This window comes from Fragaria vesca, linkage group LG7, assembly GCF_000184155.1.
Source record: "Fragaria vesca subsp. vesca linkage group LG7, FraVesHawaii_1.0, whole genome shotgun sequence".
In the NCBI taxonomy this organism is placed as follows: Eukaryota; Viridiplantae; Streptophyta; class Magnoliopsida; order Rosales; family Rosaceae; genus Fragaria; species Fragaria vesca.
The window spans coordinates 22,552,380-22,566,062 of NC_020497.1; the positions used below are offsets into that span (position 1 = coordinate 22,552,380).

At 38.9% G+C, this 13,683-nt stretch overlaps 4 protein-coding genes across 4 annotated transcripts; 2 read left to right on the plus strand and 2 right to left on the minus strand.

Annotated features, from left to right (window-relative positions):
- Window positions 1–1,356: 1,356 nt before the first annotated feature.
- LOC101315107 (O-glucosyltransferase rumi homolog) lies at window positions 1,357–4,479 on the minus strand. Its single transcript, XM_004309158.1, has 6 exons — window positions 4,381–4,479; window positions 3,060–3,658; window positions 2,319–2,511; window positions 2,128–2,192; window positions 1,820–2,030; window positions 1,357–1,716 (listed from the first exon to the last, which is right to left on the minus strand). Exons 1-6 carry the CDS (start codon window positions 4,477–4,479, stop codon window positions 1,357–1,359), a joined length of 1,527 nt encoding a protein of 508 aa, XP_004309206.1.
- Window positions 4,480–6,004: 1,525 nt separating this feature from the next.
- LOC101293637 (heavy metal-associated isoprenylated plant protein 26-like) lies at window positions 6,005–6,939 on the plus strand. The gene is made up of 3 exons (XM_004308039.1): window positions 6,005–6,330; window positions 6,434–6,512; window positions 6,608–6,939. Exons 1-3 carry the CDS (start codon window positions 6,325–6,327, stop codon window positions 6,937–6,939), a joined length of 417 nt encoding a protein of 138 aa, XP_004308087.1. The 5' UTR covers window positions 6,005–6,324.
- Window positions 6,940–8,368: 1,429 nt separating this feature from the next.
- On the plus strand, window positions 8,369–9,400 carry LOC101293933. The gene is made up of 3 exons (XM_004308040.1): window positions 8,369–8,607; window positions 8,736–8,814; window positions 8,903–9,400. The coding sequence occupies exons 1-3, from the start codon at window positions 8,599–8,601 to the stop codon at window positions 9,121–9,123; spliced, it is 309 nt and encodes a 102-aa protein (XP_004308088.1). The 5' UTR covers window positions 8,369–8,598; the 3' UTR covers window positions 9,124–9,400.
- Window positions 9,401–11,355: 1,955 nt separating this feature from the next.
- Window positions 11,356–13,241, minus strand: LOC101294220 (pentatricopeptide repeat-containing protein At1g55630-like). The gene has a single exon (XM_004308041.1). The coding sequence runs from the start codon at window positions 13,051–13,053 to the stop codon at window positions 11,593–11,595; it is 1,461 nt and encodes a 486-aa protein (XP_004308089.1). The 5' UTR covers window positions 13,054–13,241; the 3' UTR covers window positions 11,356–11,592.
- Between the last annotated feature and the right edge of the window lie 442 nt (window positions 13,242–13,683).

Genomic DNA, 13,683 nt, shown 5'->3' on the forward strand with positions numbered 1-13,683 from the left:
AAGGAAGAGAGAGAGAGAGATGAAAGAAGATCTAAGTGGACAATAGTGTAAGAACTAGAACTAAGATAATGGTGTAATAGACATCATACAAATTATTACTAAGATAAGTGGAGTAGGGATTTTTTCCAAGTAGGCTTTTTGAAATGTTGAATCTCGTGACAATGGAGCTCTCATTGCTCCCCTAGTTTATATCTCTCTCCAGAATTTGCTCTGTTTTGTTTATTAATTCCTTTGTTAGGTTTTCATTTTGGAGTTAACAAATGCTCGAGGACTAAAAGATGGTCTACTTTAGCTGTTTATTAGTACTCGATAATGACACTCAAAACAATCAAAATGTATGTGAAACCGAACTATATGGATATTTTCTTCCCTTGCGGCAAAATAACTGAGAAGGATTATATTCTTAATCTTGTCTTAACTGAGAAGGACACCTATTAGTTAAGTTGGATCAATCTGCCTAACTTTCGGTTATATGGTACCACACTACCACTCTCCAACCTGTTGGGTGGCTAACATTCTTTTATCTCTCTCGTCAGATATATGAGAGGATGACATATATTTACAGTTATTTGCCGATCCTCGTCGGGTCAGTTGCTCGATTATAGGTTTGAGAATGAAAAAGAGAACCCCACGTATGTGTAATACATAAACTAGACGTCTTTTTCTATAGACTTAAATACGATAAACATATTAACATTCAAGTATGTTTAAGACTTGAGGTATCAACTTGGTCTTGACAAAGTAGTTTGGACACCGTTCTAGTTTTCTTTACATGTCTGCCAAATTTGAGCACTAGAAGTCTGCATATATAGATGCCGATGCCGGTCCACGTTTTAACTTTGAATTTCTTGAACAGTAGCTGTGTTTACTTCTGTTGGTGTTTTTCTTATTTCTTTGATTGTTGGCGTACGGCTTAGACACTAAGCCGCTATTAAGTTAGGAATCATCTGAAATTAGGACAAGAACAGTAACCATCCCAGAAAGTTGGAAACAACAAAAAATATCACCTTCTATGGCCTTCATGTACGTGCTCATTTAGTATTTTGTCTTGAACAAGAACTTGCACTTGTTTCTGTTTAAGAAACTTAGTTATGTGGCTGGCACTTTTGGAATTATTTTCTATTAATTTCTGCCAGCCAATTTTCATCGCGTCCTGTATTCCATAAATGAAAAAATTGGTAGACCTCTTCGCAATGATTATATTGCAAAACCTTGGAAGTAATCAAGTCCCTTAAGGCATTAATTGAAGTAGATTACAGATCCTCAGTTTGCCAAAAGATCAAAGATCTACCTTTAACATCTGATTACAACTGTATACGTATACAAAGATGTCTAGAAGTATATAAACCCTCTCTATTATTGCTTATTTTGATGTTCCCAGTAATTCTTCTCCAGTGTTTCTACCCGTTTAATTATATTTGATCGTCTCCTAAGTACTGAAAAAAGAGATGCAGGGTCATATGGAGGAGGCATGGTACATGGGCTAGTGACTGCAGGACCCTTCACCATGGATTCCATCATAAACTTCTTCTCTAGTCCTTCTGCTTGGCACGCCATTGTCTCTGAGCAGAGTTCGATAGCTTCTGGAGGTACGGTGGGCTTGAATCGCAAGAGCTTTGCGTATTCACTCAAAAGATGAAACATGTAGTCATACACATAGTCCATCTTCAGATCCTCTTTGATATAGTTACTTGCAGCCTTTCCTATAGCTTGTGCCTGAAGAATTCATGATAACCAATGTAATATGAGAAACTGAATATTCAGGAATGTTGAGTTAGAGACTTAGAGTTCACTATTCAGAAATGCCTCGAAGACTTGCCTTTTTCTGGTGGCTGTTTCCCCAATCTACAGCATACTTGATAGACCTGCACTTGTCATCATCCCTGACGGGCCAGTAGTGGTGCACCGGCATCAAACCTCTCATGAAGAAGTCGTTGTATCGGGGCCTTACTAGTAAGGTAACCGAATCACAAGCAAGAATGTACTTGTTACTCACAGACCAAGCAGACCCTTCTATATATATCTTATACCTACAATTAGTATTTGAGCATAGAACAAACATAGTTACTACGTACATGTATGGAACAAAGCAAATGAACAATGGAACGTATTGTGGGATTTTTGTACCTATGAACGCATTGGCTGGCCAAATCCGATTTCTTGAAACCAGCCTTTTCTTCTAGAGTCCAATTCTGCAGTCGATTTTCAAGTACATTGTCAGCTTCCATAATCCATAATGTGGTTAAACTTAAAGATGGATAAAATGCAAACCAGAGGCACAAATGGAACAGTTAAAAGAGGAAGAGATTGACACTTGCCTGAGCATAAACGCGAGCATTCCACTCATGTTCCTCGGAAACATTACACTTTAGGAGGTCTTGCCTTGTTTCAGCGACCTTCGGATTCCCCTTCCAATAAGCATAAGGCTCTCTGTCCACCCATCTGCTTCTCCTGTTACCTTCCACTAGCTGCTCCAACAAGTTCTCCCATGGAGCTATATTAGTTTCAGGCCTAGACAAACATCAAGCCAAGTCATTATCACTATTCGCAAAACGTTCATACAACTTCTTACATCGTCACACAACCGTCGTAAATGTTAGAATTGAAATTTGTTTAGTCATTGTGGTTTGAAGTCGACGTCTGTTTAGTCCTTGTGGTTTTATTTTAATCTGAATAGTCCTTAAAACCATAATTTTTCATCTAAATAGTCCTTATGGTTTTATTTTAATCTGAATAGTCTTTAAAGTCATGATTTTTCATCCAAATAGTCATTTCAACAATTTTCTCAGGTAAAGGTCATAAAGACTATTTGGATGAAAAATCATGACTTTGAGGACTATTCAGATTAAAATAAAACCATAAGAACTATTTAGATGAAAAATCGTGATTTTAATGACTATTCAGATTAAAATAAAATCATAAAGACAAAACAGATGTCGGACTTCAAACCACAAGAACTATACAATATTTTACCCTAAATGTTATGTTACTAGACTATCATGTGAAAAACATCGGAGCAATAGAAATGTAACATTTTAAAAGAAGTAGAGAATTCTTACCATCCCCAAAAGGACCAATCAGGGAAGACTATATCCAGTGTGTTGTTATCCCCACAGTAACGAAATAATGGTGGTGGTGCAGTAGAATTAGGCCCGGTAAATGAGCTTGACAAGATCACCGGCCAGTCGACGCAGTCAAACATGAGCTCCAAATCAGGCACTTTCCCTGGGTACCTACGCAGTAATTGCAAGATCCCCCACAGCGTAAAAGTGTCTCTGCTCTGAAACGCCTTGACGTATTTCTGATAGTACGCCTTGCCGTTTACGATCACCAGCTTAAACGCCGCCGTACGGTTCGCCGCCTCAAACGTGTCCCTTGTGATCCCCGTGTAGGCCCACGGCTTTAGGTCCTCGTGTATCCAACGGAAGAAATCAGGACACGTGGGCTGAGATGGACGGTTGTGATCTTGGTCTGGGGAGGAGGTGGTGGGGTAGTTTGAGGGGCAGGTTCCGGTGAGGTTGTAGGCAGGGCAATCAAGTGGGATTTTGAGTGTGTTTGGGGGTGTCTTGGGAAGAACAGGGGTTTGTTGAGGGTGTAACTGGGATGCGTCAATAGTTACTATTGCATCCTGGGCCGATTTACCTACTAGAGTATGTGTCTGTTACACAAAGCACAAGGTAAATTTCAGTACTACTCCCATAGGAACTAGGAAATACATAATAGCATAGAGACAAATTTCACCAAGTACATTTCTATTATGCCACAGTAGTAAATGTCATTGAGCAAAAGAACTAGATAGCTTTTAGTAAAAGTTTTCTCTTGTCGCACAAACTTTTAGAGCAACTTAACATATTCACATTTTTGTTATGGTTCAAGACATTTTAATCTGTCTAAATTAATATTGTATTCGTGTAAGTTAACATTTTAATCTGTTTAAATTAATATTGTATTTGTTAGAGCAACTTAACATATTCACGTTTTTGTTATGGTTCAAGACATTTTAATCTGTCTAAATTAATATTGTATTCGTGTAAGTTGGAGCATACATCTTTCATTCTAATATGTTTCCTAGTTGTTTCCCACAAGTATGTATTTACATCACTCACTATCACTGTTACGCAATTTTATTTTATTTTTCAATTGATTACGAGTTTACTATACGTAAAATATGAGATCACGACTTAGGGTAGCTATCTTTTGAAGGAGACATGCTCAACATGTTCCAATCAAACGATAGTATGAATCATATAGCGAGATACGTATGAATTGATCAATGTGGTGTTTACTAGACTAGATTTCATCACCGGAAATCAAACACAATTAAAAAAAACTATTACCGGAAAGCAGCAGTACTATTGTCGGAGAGTGGTAGAATCTTACAGAGGAGTTGAGGAGGAGGCGCGTAAAGACAAACGCGCCGACGAAGAAAAGGAGGAGGGAGACCAACGCGGCCGAAGAAGATCTCGTAGGACACTCCATATACGGACACTGAAAAATGACACCTTGTGCTGTCTCTCATGCCTCTGCAGCATTCATTTCCACTCACCCTTTGCCCTTTCTAGCTAGTATTTCTCTGAAAATTGCAGCACTCACAAACCAAATTCCTTGGATTTCAGGAACTGGGTATCTGGAAATCCTTGTTTCCTGAAATGTGTCTGCTTCATTTTTGGCTGGTCGATGCTACGTTGTATTTGGAGATCATGTAGGTTCATCCTTTGGTGTTTATGATACAGGTGGAATCTTTGAGATGTGAAACTAGATCAAGAAGAAAGCTTTCTTAATTAGAAAATGACCACAAGTAGAAATCAAAGAAATGAAGATTGTAAATCTTGGACAAATGTTAGATCCAAGAGGAACTAGTAGGAAGCCGAGAGAAAGATGGAAGTGAAGTGAAATGGGAGAGAGATAGGTGGACAGTTAGCTAAAAATAGGTGGTATTTTCTCTTTAGACTTTTTTTTTTTTTTTTCTCAATCTTGGAGTAAGAAATGCTTGAGGACTTCCTTTTGCTGTTAAGAAACAAATATGGGAGTTGCCCATCTAGTAGTTTGTTTGAACAAGAACATGAACTTGGTTCTGTTCTAGAATCTTACAAATCCAGAAATCCTAAATTTGCCAAATGGTCAAAGGTGTACATCACATTGTCTGATTAATCAGTCTCTTTTCATTATCTGTGAGAATTGGTAAGGGATCATTATGCTCCCAAAGAAGGCGTTACAAATCATGACAATGTTTGCTATGCCAAAGATCAAAATTTGAAAGTAAGCAAAGTAATTTCTTTTCATAGTTTCATTGGTTTTGAATAAACAGAACATAGAAGAGAATATATATTATTACCCTCTCGTAATCCTCTATATGGTTGGCATTGGTCTAGTCCTCCATCTTATTATACATTTTTATATTTTTTTTAATAATTTTTTGTGGGGGATGATGTTATAAGTCTCTCTATGCTTACCAAAAAAAAAAAAAACTAACTCTACTTCTTGTTATAGAAGTTTTATAATGCTCTAGAGTATTGAAACTCTCTCGATAAGATAAGAGGGGCGAGCTGTTAAATTATTCATGCAACTCACATTTGGTTTTTCATTTCATACAACTTAATTCAGTAAGGTTGTGTTCAAAGAGAAAAAAAGAAACAAAGCAGATTCTCTCAGTATATATAGTACTGTCCTGAAACTCTTTTCAGAGTGTGCTAAAGCTGATGCAGCTCTGTTCAAACCTTGGAGACAGAACAACAAAAGCCACTGATCAACTTCAGAGAATCCACAGGCAATATGAGACCTTGATGTGCATAACTCATACATAAAAGCCTTCCTCTTTTTGAAAAAAACATTCATCATAACAAATTGGTTAGCCCTCAGGCCAGGTTTAGTGTGTTGCTAAACTAATCAACAACTAGTACTATGCTTGTTGGACCTCCTGGTTAATAATAATCACAAGCTCAAGCTCCTGCCCTACATGTCAATATGGTTTTGCTGCTTTGTAAGTTGAGACTTGAGGATGAGTGGCATTCATCATTTCATTTATCAAGAGCGTGTGACATTGGCAATGGAAAATTGCACAGTAGGGTATAGGCTAAAGTGCAGCAGAAGGATTAAGAGGATTAGCTTTGGGTATTGAGCACAATCCACGCGTGATGTGAAGCCTCAAGCCTCTCTCAAATTTCAAAACCCAAGAACCCCTTTCTCTTTCTCAGCTCTCTCTTATATATAATACTACTACTGGTCCTCTTGTTTCCTTAATTCACTAGCTTATTTTCCATTTCATAACCACTATTTATCTGCATTCTGCTTAGCTTAGCCTTGGGTGTTGATCAGCACAAAGACATGTCTGTAAGTTTCTTCTTCTCTTCTCTCTCTGTCTTAGTGAGACATATATTTAAGCCCTAAATGAAGTTATTGGAAATAGATGTATGATGTGGGGTGATCTTTGCAGATGGTGGAAGTGAGAGTTCCAAATCTTGACTGTGAGGGATGTGCTTCCAAGTTAAAGAAAGCTCTCTTCAAGCTCAAAGGTACATCCACATTTCTATTCATTTCTACTGCTACAAGTTTCAGTGAACTGCATTTCTCAAATGCTCATTGAAAATGATTATTTTCTTCGATTTAGGTGTTGAAGTAGTGGAAATAGAGATGGAGATCCAAAAGATAAGCGTGAGAGGGTACGCGTTGGATGAAAGGAAAGTGCTAAAGGCGATTAAGCGAGCTGGAAAAGCAGTAGAGCCATGGCCATTTCCTGGTTACTCATCTCATTATGCATCATTTTACAAGTACCCTACATACATTAAGAACCATTACTATGACACCTACAAAAACGAAACCACCACCGGCGTACATACCTTCTTCCACACTCCGGCAGCTTATTCCGTCGCCGTGGCGTCCGATGAGGCCATTGCTTCGCTCTTTAGTGATGACAATCCACATGCTTGCACTATTATGTGAGCTTATTATTACTTTCTTGCAACCAATTTGGTTTTTCTGTTCTTTGGATTGTCATCCAAGTTTTTCGGCTTCTTTTCTTGGTTTTCATGTTGTGTATCGAGCTTTCATTTGTTTGAGAAGTCCATCTTCTACATTGTTGTTCATGATCGAGCAGTGATGACACTTTGGTCTAAGCATTTTGAAATGATTAATTGATCTGTTAAAGCAGGCTCATTCGGGCATACGAATCCTTGTTTGGGCTGGTTCAGTTTTGGGCCAATTGCACAACCCAATTTGGTCCTATCTTTTTCATGTCGGATCAAACCGATCAGCCTGACCTACGACAATTTACACCAACTTATCACAAAATTCCGTCAAGAAGGCGCCTAGCCGTCTAAACGTTTCAAGCCTGCCTTACGTCTTAGTAGAGCCTAACGATTTTTTGGAGCTTACTATTATCTACCCTCTAATTGATAATTGCTAAGTAGGTGAACATGGACTACACTATATGATATCTACTTTGAGGCTTCTTAAGTGAGACTGGTATATATAATCTATAGTAGTTCTAGACATTTAACAATAAATTATGGTGGATGAGTCATTGACTTCAGTTAGTTCAACTAACAAAATATTGAAGCTCAACTACAAAATTTGAGGCACAGCACCATAGAACTGATTCATTCTTAAAGGGGAGGATACAAAGTAGAATGATTCAAACAAAGAAAAAACTGCTGCTGCCATCATCATCATCATCATGCCACTGCTGTTGCTTTCAAAATCTTCATTTCGTTTAAATATGGCATCCCTCTTTTCTTTCCCTTTCTTTCTTTCCAGAAACCTTTTCAGCTCGACGTATCTAAAATTCAAAGTCATATTTATGAACCAGTAGGGTTGTGAACTTGTTGTGAGTTGTGACCATCTAACGTGGAGTCGATCAGATATGGCATTGCTTTCTCATTATATGAACTTTTTTCTAAAGCAAGAGAGGAAAGTTGTGTGTTATATCTTTTTGAATGGAGAGAATCTTGAAAAGATGAAAGACCAAAACATAGAGTGGCCCTGCCAACTTGCCTTCCATGTCACCGACTTGTTTCATCCATTCTGGTTCAGATTCAATTTGATACAACACTTCATCTTTTTGGCACCGTATAGTTTGGACCATAGGTAGCAAATGATACGTCAAACTATTTGGCTTCGAGTCATATGGATCATAAGGTGAAAGATGTACTTACACATAACAATATTTTCTTTCAAAAAGTTAACCATATAGAGAATGTGAATTTATCTTGTAAGTTACAAGTAACGAGAAAACCAAACAATCATCGTGTAGTCATATAAATTATCATCATTCCAAGTGTTGTCGAAGATCTTTTCATTTAGACAATATCTGTTTTTCAGGGGTATACATACATAGTTTTGGTTACCATGAGCACAACGAGTTCAAAAAATGTGATGACCATACCAAACATTTGTCCTAACACATTAAGTTTTAGCATGCCAAACCCAAAAAACCCACCCAAGCCCAGTTGAGCCTCACATTTAATTTCCTTTCTCCACCCTCTTTATAAACTCCACCAAGGCACCAAACCACAATTTTCTCTTGGTTTCAGTCTCTCTCTAGCTCTACCTCTCTTTGTCTTCTTCAGTTTTCAAATCTGCTCTCGCATTTCTTCTCTCAGCATGGCTCAGGTGCATCTCTTCAGGCCAAAAGGCCTATGCCGTCTTTCATTCAACCAATTTACTTCCATGTCTTTTACAGTATATATCATCATGTCTAACTTGACCCTTTTTCTCTTTTGTGATTCTTTTGATAGCAGAAGGTTGTCTTAAAGGTCTTGACCATGACAGATGAGAAAACAAAGCAGAAAGCCATTGAAGCCGCAGCAGATATCTTTGGTATAAGCCTTGAATCATCATCAATCAGTTTCATAGTAATATATGAGTGATTCTCTTCCTTAATCTTCTGAGATTTTTTGGTGAATAGGGATTGATTCGATCGCGGCAGATCTGAAGGACCAGAAGCTCACAGTGGTGGGAATGATGGACACAGTTGCAGTGGTGAAGAAGCTGAAGAAGGTAGGTAAAGTCGACATAGTATCTGTTGGTCCAGCCAAGGAAGAAAAGAAAGAAGAAAAGAAGGATGAGAAAAAAGACGAAAAGAAAGAGGGCGAGAAAAAAGAAGAGAAGAAGGAAGACAAAAAGTGAGCAGTAGTTTTAGAATCATCATCTTCATGTAATAGTAGACCACCTTCGTGTAGTGACAGACTCCTTCATATGAAACTAGTCTTTTTTCGAGTGAACTTGTAAAATTTACATGCTTTAATGCACTGTAAAATCTTGTTTTCGGCAAGAAGAACATGGTTCACCTAGCATTGCTCTTTTTGCCGTAATGGTCTGATAATTTTGTTTTCTTGGCGATGTAAAATGTAAATAAGAAGAAGCTGTCCAGATTCAAAGATGGTATGAGATGAGTTTTGCTGATAAGATCGTCAATTTTGGCTTTGTTTGTAATAATAAGAAAAGTGGCAAGGAATATGTTGGCATCACGTTTGTGTCGCCTTCTGAAATAAACCAGACAAGCATTGCATGCATTCACATGAAAAAAGGAAATTAGATTTGAGAATTTGAGATGAATGATTGTATTTTATTTCTGATTTATGAAGGCTGAGATAGGTTGGTTGAAATTAAGCGTTGAATTATTAGATTCGGCTGCCACATTACGACTCTGATGAGTCATTTGCCATGCCTCTTTGAGCTGGGCTATTTGTGCTTTTAGTTTGATGCTGATCGCCGTCTGTGTTCTCGAAGATTATGACTGGTTGATATCAAATAAAAAACGCAACCTAATTTGGCTTTTTCGACTCACTTGGGATCCATTAGATCCTCGGTTTATAGAAATATATAGTCGTGTATTACAAATCTAAAGATACCCACAAAGAATAAGTAAATTCTAGTCAAGGAACCTAAACGATGTTCAAATAGGTAGACAAAGGACATGCTTCTTGTTTCTACTAGCCCTCTACGGCCTGCAGCATTTCTGTTGAACTAAATTATAGAGGGTACCTACAAACAGAATTGATCAATACATCTTTAGGCTTCAATTGAATTGTCCTGTTAGGCTGTGATATTAACATGTAATAGCTACAAAAACAGGCCAGCCATGGCCAATGCTAGAGATTCTTGCTTTGCACTTAAAATATAAACTACACACGACTACAGTGGAGAACAGAAACTGATGTTTCTCCATGATGGTGATGATAATTGCTGAGAATAGAATATGGTTCATGAGTGAGAAAGCAACAGAAAACAATTACCTCTCGGGTTTGTCATGCAAAGTGACAATGAAAACACCTTCAACTACAGCATAAAGAATGGATGGCAATTAGCATATAGAGCAAAGCAAAGTAGATAGAGGGCAATAGCAATATAATAGAACTCTATCGTTGGCGCACCTGAACCTTTGGGAAATTCGATCAAAGGCACAACATTACTAGCATTTCAGACTATTTATGACATTTTGCTCATTCATAAGCAATAACACAACATGGTGAAGTTATGTTTACCAAACTCTATATGACCCAAGCAACATCTTCAGAGGCCTGATTGAAAAGGAGAAGGTGCGTGTGTGTGCGCGTGCGGGGTGGGGGTGGGGGAAACTCGACCATCTGCAAATGGAAATAAGTACTCAATATAGTGGGTTCTAACCTAGTCCCTCCAACTAAACTCTCTGCAGCTTGCACTGTGATCCCAAATTGTGGATTAATTCATCCTACATAACAGACATACTAACATTGCAGCCCACATTAGTATTTCCATATTATACAGAAATATAATATCATACTCTTCCCCTTTGCATTTTGGGTCACTTGCCAGAAATTACTAGTGAAATTACAAAACTATGGTTAAGTCTCCCTCTTTTTCTCCCCAGTCTCTATTTGAAATCTCTCATAAAACACCCATCTCTATTTCATCATGCATGTAAGGTGGAAATAAGTTCAGATGCAGGAAGAGTAATGCCAATCCAAAAACTGCTCATAACTAGAGATGAAATTCAAGGCTACAAGCAACAGAACAGATTATGTACAAATGACGAAAGTGATAAAAGGTTACCACTGCAAAGTTCCAAATTCCAAAACAAACTCAGAAAGACAATTAAGCAGGACAACTTTTGCAATGACTCACAAATTAAAATAGAAATGCAAGAAAGACAGCAGCGTACTCTATTTGCATCCCCACTTCAAAGTGTGATACAAAGAGAGATTTCAAGCAGAAAGAAAGGTAATGTGGTGGTGGTGGGATGCAGAAAGAGAGTAAGGGGGAGGGGGGGGGGGGGGGGGGGGGGGGGGTGGGGTTGGGAGGAGGGGTGTTTGGGGACCCAGCAGACTCACAACTTTTGGCAAACAAACTAGACAATCACAGTTTCAGTGCAAAATATAATGAGGAACACATGGACAAACTGCATCGTATATATGTCAATCAGTTTGCACGAAAATAGAAGCCAAAGATAAGTAGCACGTACTTCACTTTTCTGCTTCCATGATTACTGAAACAAGCGGTGGTACATGGTGTCACTGTAGACAGCCGGAGCTACATTATGTAAACTAAGCTGGATCAAATTAATTTCTTCTAAGGATATTGCAAGTAAATGCTTCAAAAATCAAAGAATATGTCTCTTCAACATCTTCTATGCCTCTTGAGATTGGAAAGCAGGTGGGCATACTGCCCCTTCTCTACCATATGTTGTATTACTTCATGTGCTTTAGAAAGCTTTCCAGCATTTCGCAAGTAACTTACTAGTGTGCTGTACACAGTGAAATTTGGATTGACACCTCTGGATTCCATTTCTTTAAGCATGGAGCATGCTTCCTCAAATTTTCCTGCCATACAAAGCCCACGAATAATAGAATTGTATGTGAATACATTCGGAAGCTGACCATCAATGACCATCTCATCAAACAACTCTAGAGCGTTCTCAAGTTCCCCAGCCACCATATATCCGGTGATCATTACAGTATAACACACAACATCAGGCAAGCAGTCATATTTTATCATCTCATCAAAAAAGTACTTGCAGGCCTCCATGTTTCCAGCCCTGCTCAGTCCATCTATCAATGTTGTGAAGTGAATAACCCTTGGCTCAAAACCTTCTTCCCTCATGTGATTTAAAAGATTAAGAGCTGCAAGCGGTTTATCTCCCTTACCAAGTACATTTAGAAGGAGGTTGTAAGTATGAAAATCCGGAGAGAATCCACTCCTGCCCATTTCATCAAGTAATCTGTGAAATTGATCCAACTTCCCCAATCTATACTTTGCACACATCATAATATTGTAGGTCAGAATATCCTGTGAGTAACCCTCTGCCAACATCTGTTGATAGAGCCACTCGATCAACTTGTACTGCTTCACTACAAGAAGGGAAAGCAAAATAGCATTGTAAGAGTGTTTAAATGGCCTAAAATTAAACGTCTTCGACTTTATAAACCTCTCCACCACATTCCTAGCCAACCCTGCCTGACCACAAGTACATATCAAAATATTAAACGTTCGCGCCGTAGTTGGATGCCCTTTCTCAATCATCTCATCAACCAGCCTCCACATTGCCTTAAACTCCTCACAGTCTGCAAATATCTTCATCATCAAATGGTACGCCTCCGCAGTGTGCCTATAATTCTCCTTCTGACCAGACCACACGAAAAACTTAAACCCCAGCTTCGCGCATCGCATCTTATTCCCATAATTCACCACTTTCAAAATCTCAAACAACACCCCCCTCACCACAGGCCCCGAAACCTTAACATCCAGCTCATCCAGAGCTGCTTTCGCATCAAACCCCGGCTCATCCTTCTCCAAAACCTCAAGAACCCTTGAAGTACACCTCCTCACATCCTCGAAAAAGCTTCTCCTAACCGAGAATCGCTCCCGGGGAGGACCCTCATTCTCTAACAAGCCATACTCCTTCAAAATTGGATCAAAATCAGAACTTTCCGACACGGGTTCCTCAACACTCTCCTTCCCATTACACCCATTATCCCTTCTAATCTCACCAAATCTTCCATCGCTTAGTTTCCTTGAAACTACCACACAACACGAAAACCTGTGATAAACCCTCGTACCAAACAGAGATATACAGTTCATGGTTGGTACCCATTATCTCTGAGACTTGATACTACTTGAAAAACCAAGAAATGAAACTGATTGAATTGAAACCAAATCGAGCTGTGAAAGCTTTGAGCCCATTAAATTGGGGGAGCCAAATTGCAGTAGGGGCAGTTCATCGAGGGGATGCAATTTTCCCAAAGTGGGTATTGAGAAGGAGGAGGAGGACTTACCTGGGATTAGGGCAGTTTTGAATTTTGATGTTGAAGCTTGGATTAGGGTTTTGGGATCCCAACGGAGGTTTTAGGGTAGAGGAAGTGAAAAATGAAGGTCGAAGAGACCTTGGGAGGGAAAAAGAAAATAAAAAGTAATAAAAAAAATTAAAAAAAAAGACGGTGGACTGGGCCAAAGTGGGTTAGGAGGAGATGGGTGTGTCTAGGCGGTCATGAGGTTGATGGGCCTAGCGGGCTGCGGGACCCACCATTTAAATACAAAGTAAAAAAAGAGAAAGTAAAAAAAGAGAAGGTGGATTGGGTTTAAGTGGGGCTGGCGGGTGGGGGTTGTGTCTAGGTTGTCATCAGGTCGGTGGGCCTAGCGGGCTGGGGGACCCACCATTTCCAAGAAACAAAAAATTTCTGGTCTAATTAGTCGACAGCTTCTTCTTCCGAG

Bases quoted from the DNA above. Each gene is read 5' to 3' on its own strand.
- LOC101293933 (XM_004308040.1), top strand. The intron at 8,815-8,902 runs GTATAAGCCTTG...TTTGGTGAATAG, and splicing joins AGCCGCAGCAGATATCTTTG to GGATTGATTCGATCGCGGCA.
- LOC101315107 (XM_004309158.1), bottom strand. From the start codon at position 4,479: ATGGAGTGTCCTACGAGATCTTCTTCGGCCGCGTTGGTCTCCCTCCTC. The intron at 2,512-3,059 runs GTAAGAATTCTC...ATGTTTGTCTAG, and splicing joins GATTGGTCCTTTTGGGGATG to GCCTGAAACTAATATAGCTC. The intron at 2,031-2,127 runs GTACAAAAATCC...TACTAATTGTAG, and splicing joins GCCAGCCAATGCGTTCATAG to GTATAAGATATATATAGAAG.
- LOC101294220 (XM_004308041.1), bottom strand. From the start codon at position 13,053: ATGAACTGTATATCTCTGTTTGGTACGAGGGTTTATCACAGGTTTTCG.
- LOC101293637 (XM_004308039.1), top strand. The intron at 6,513-6,607 runs GTACATCCACAT...TCTTCGATTTAG, and splicing joins AGCTCTCTTCAAGCTCAAAG to GTGTTGAAGTAGTGGAAATA.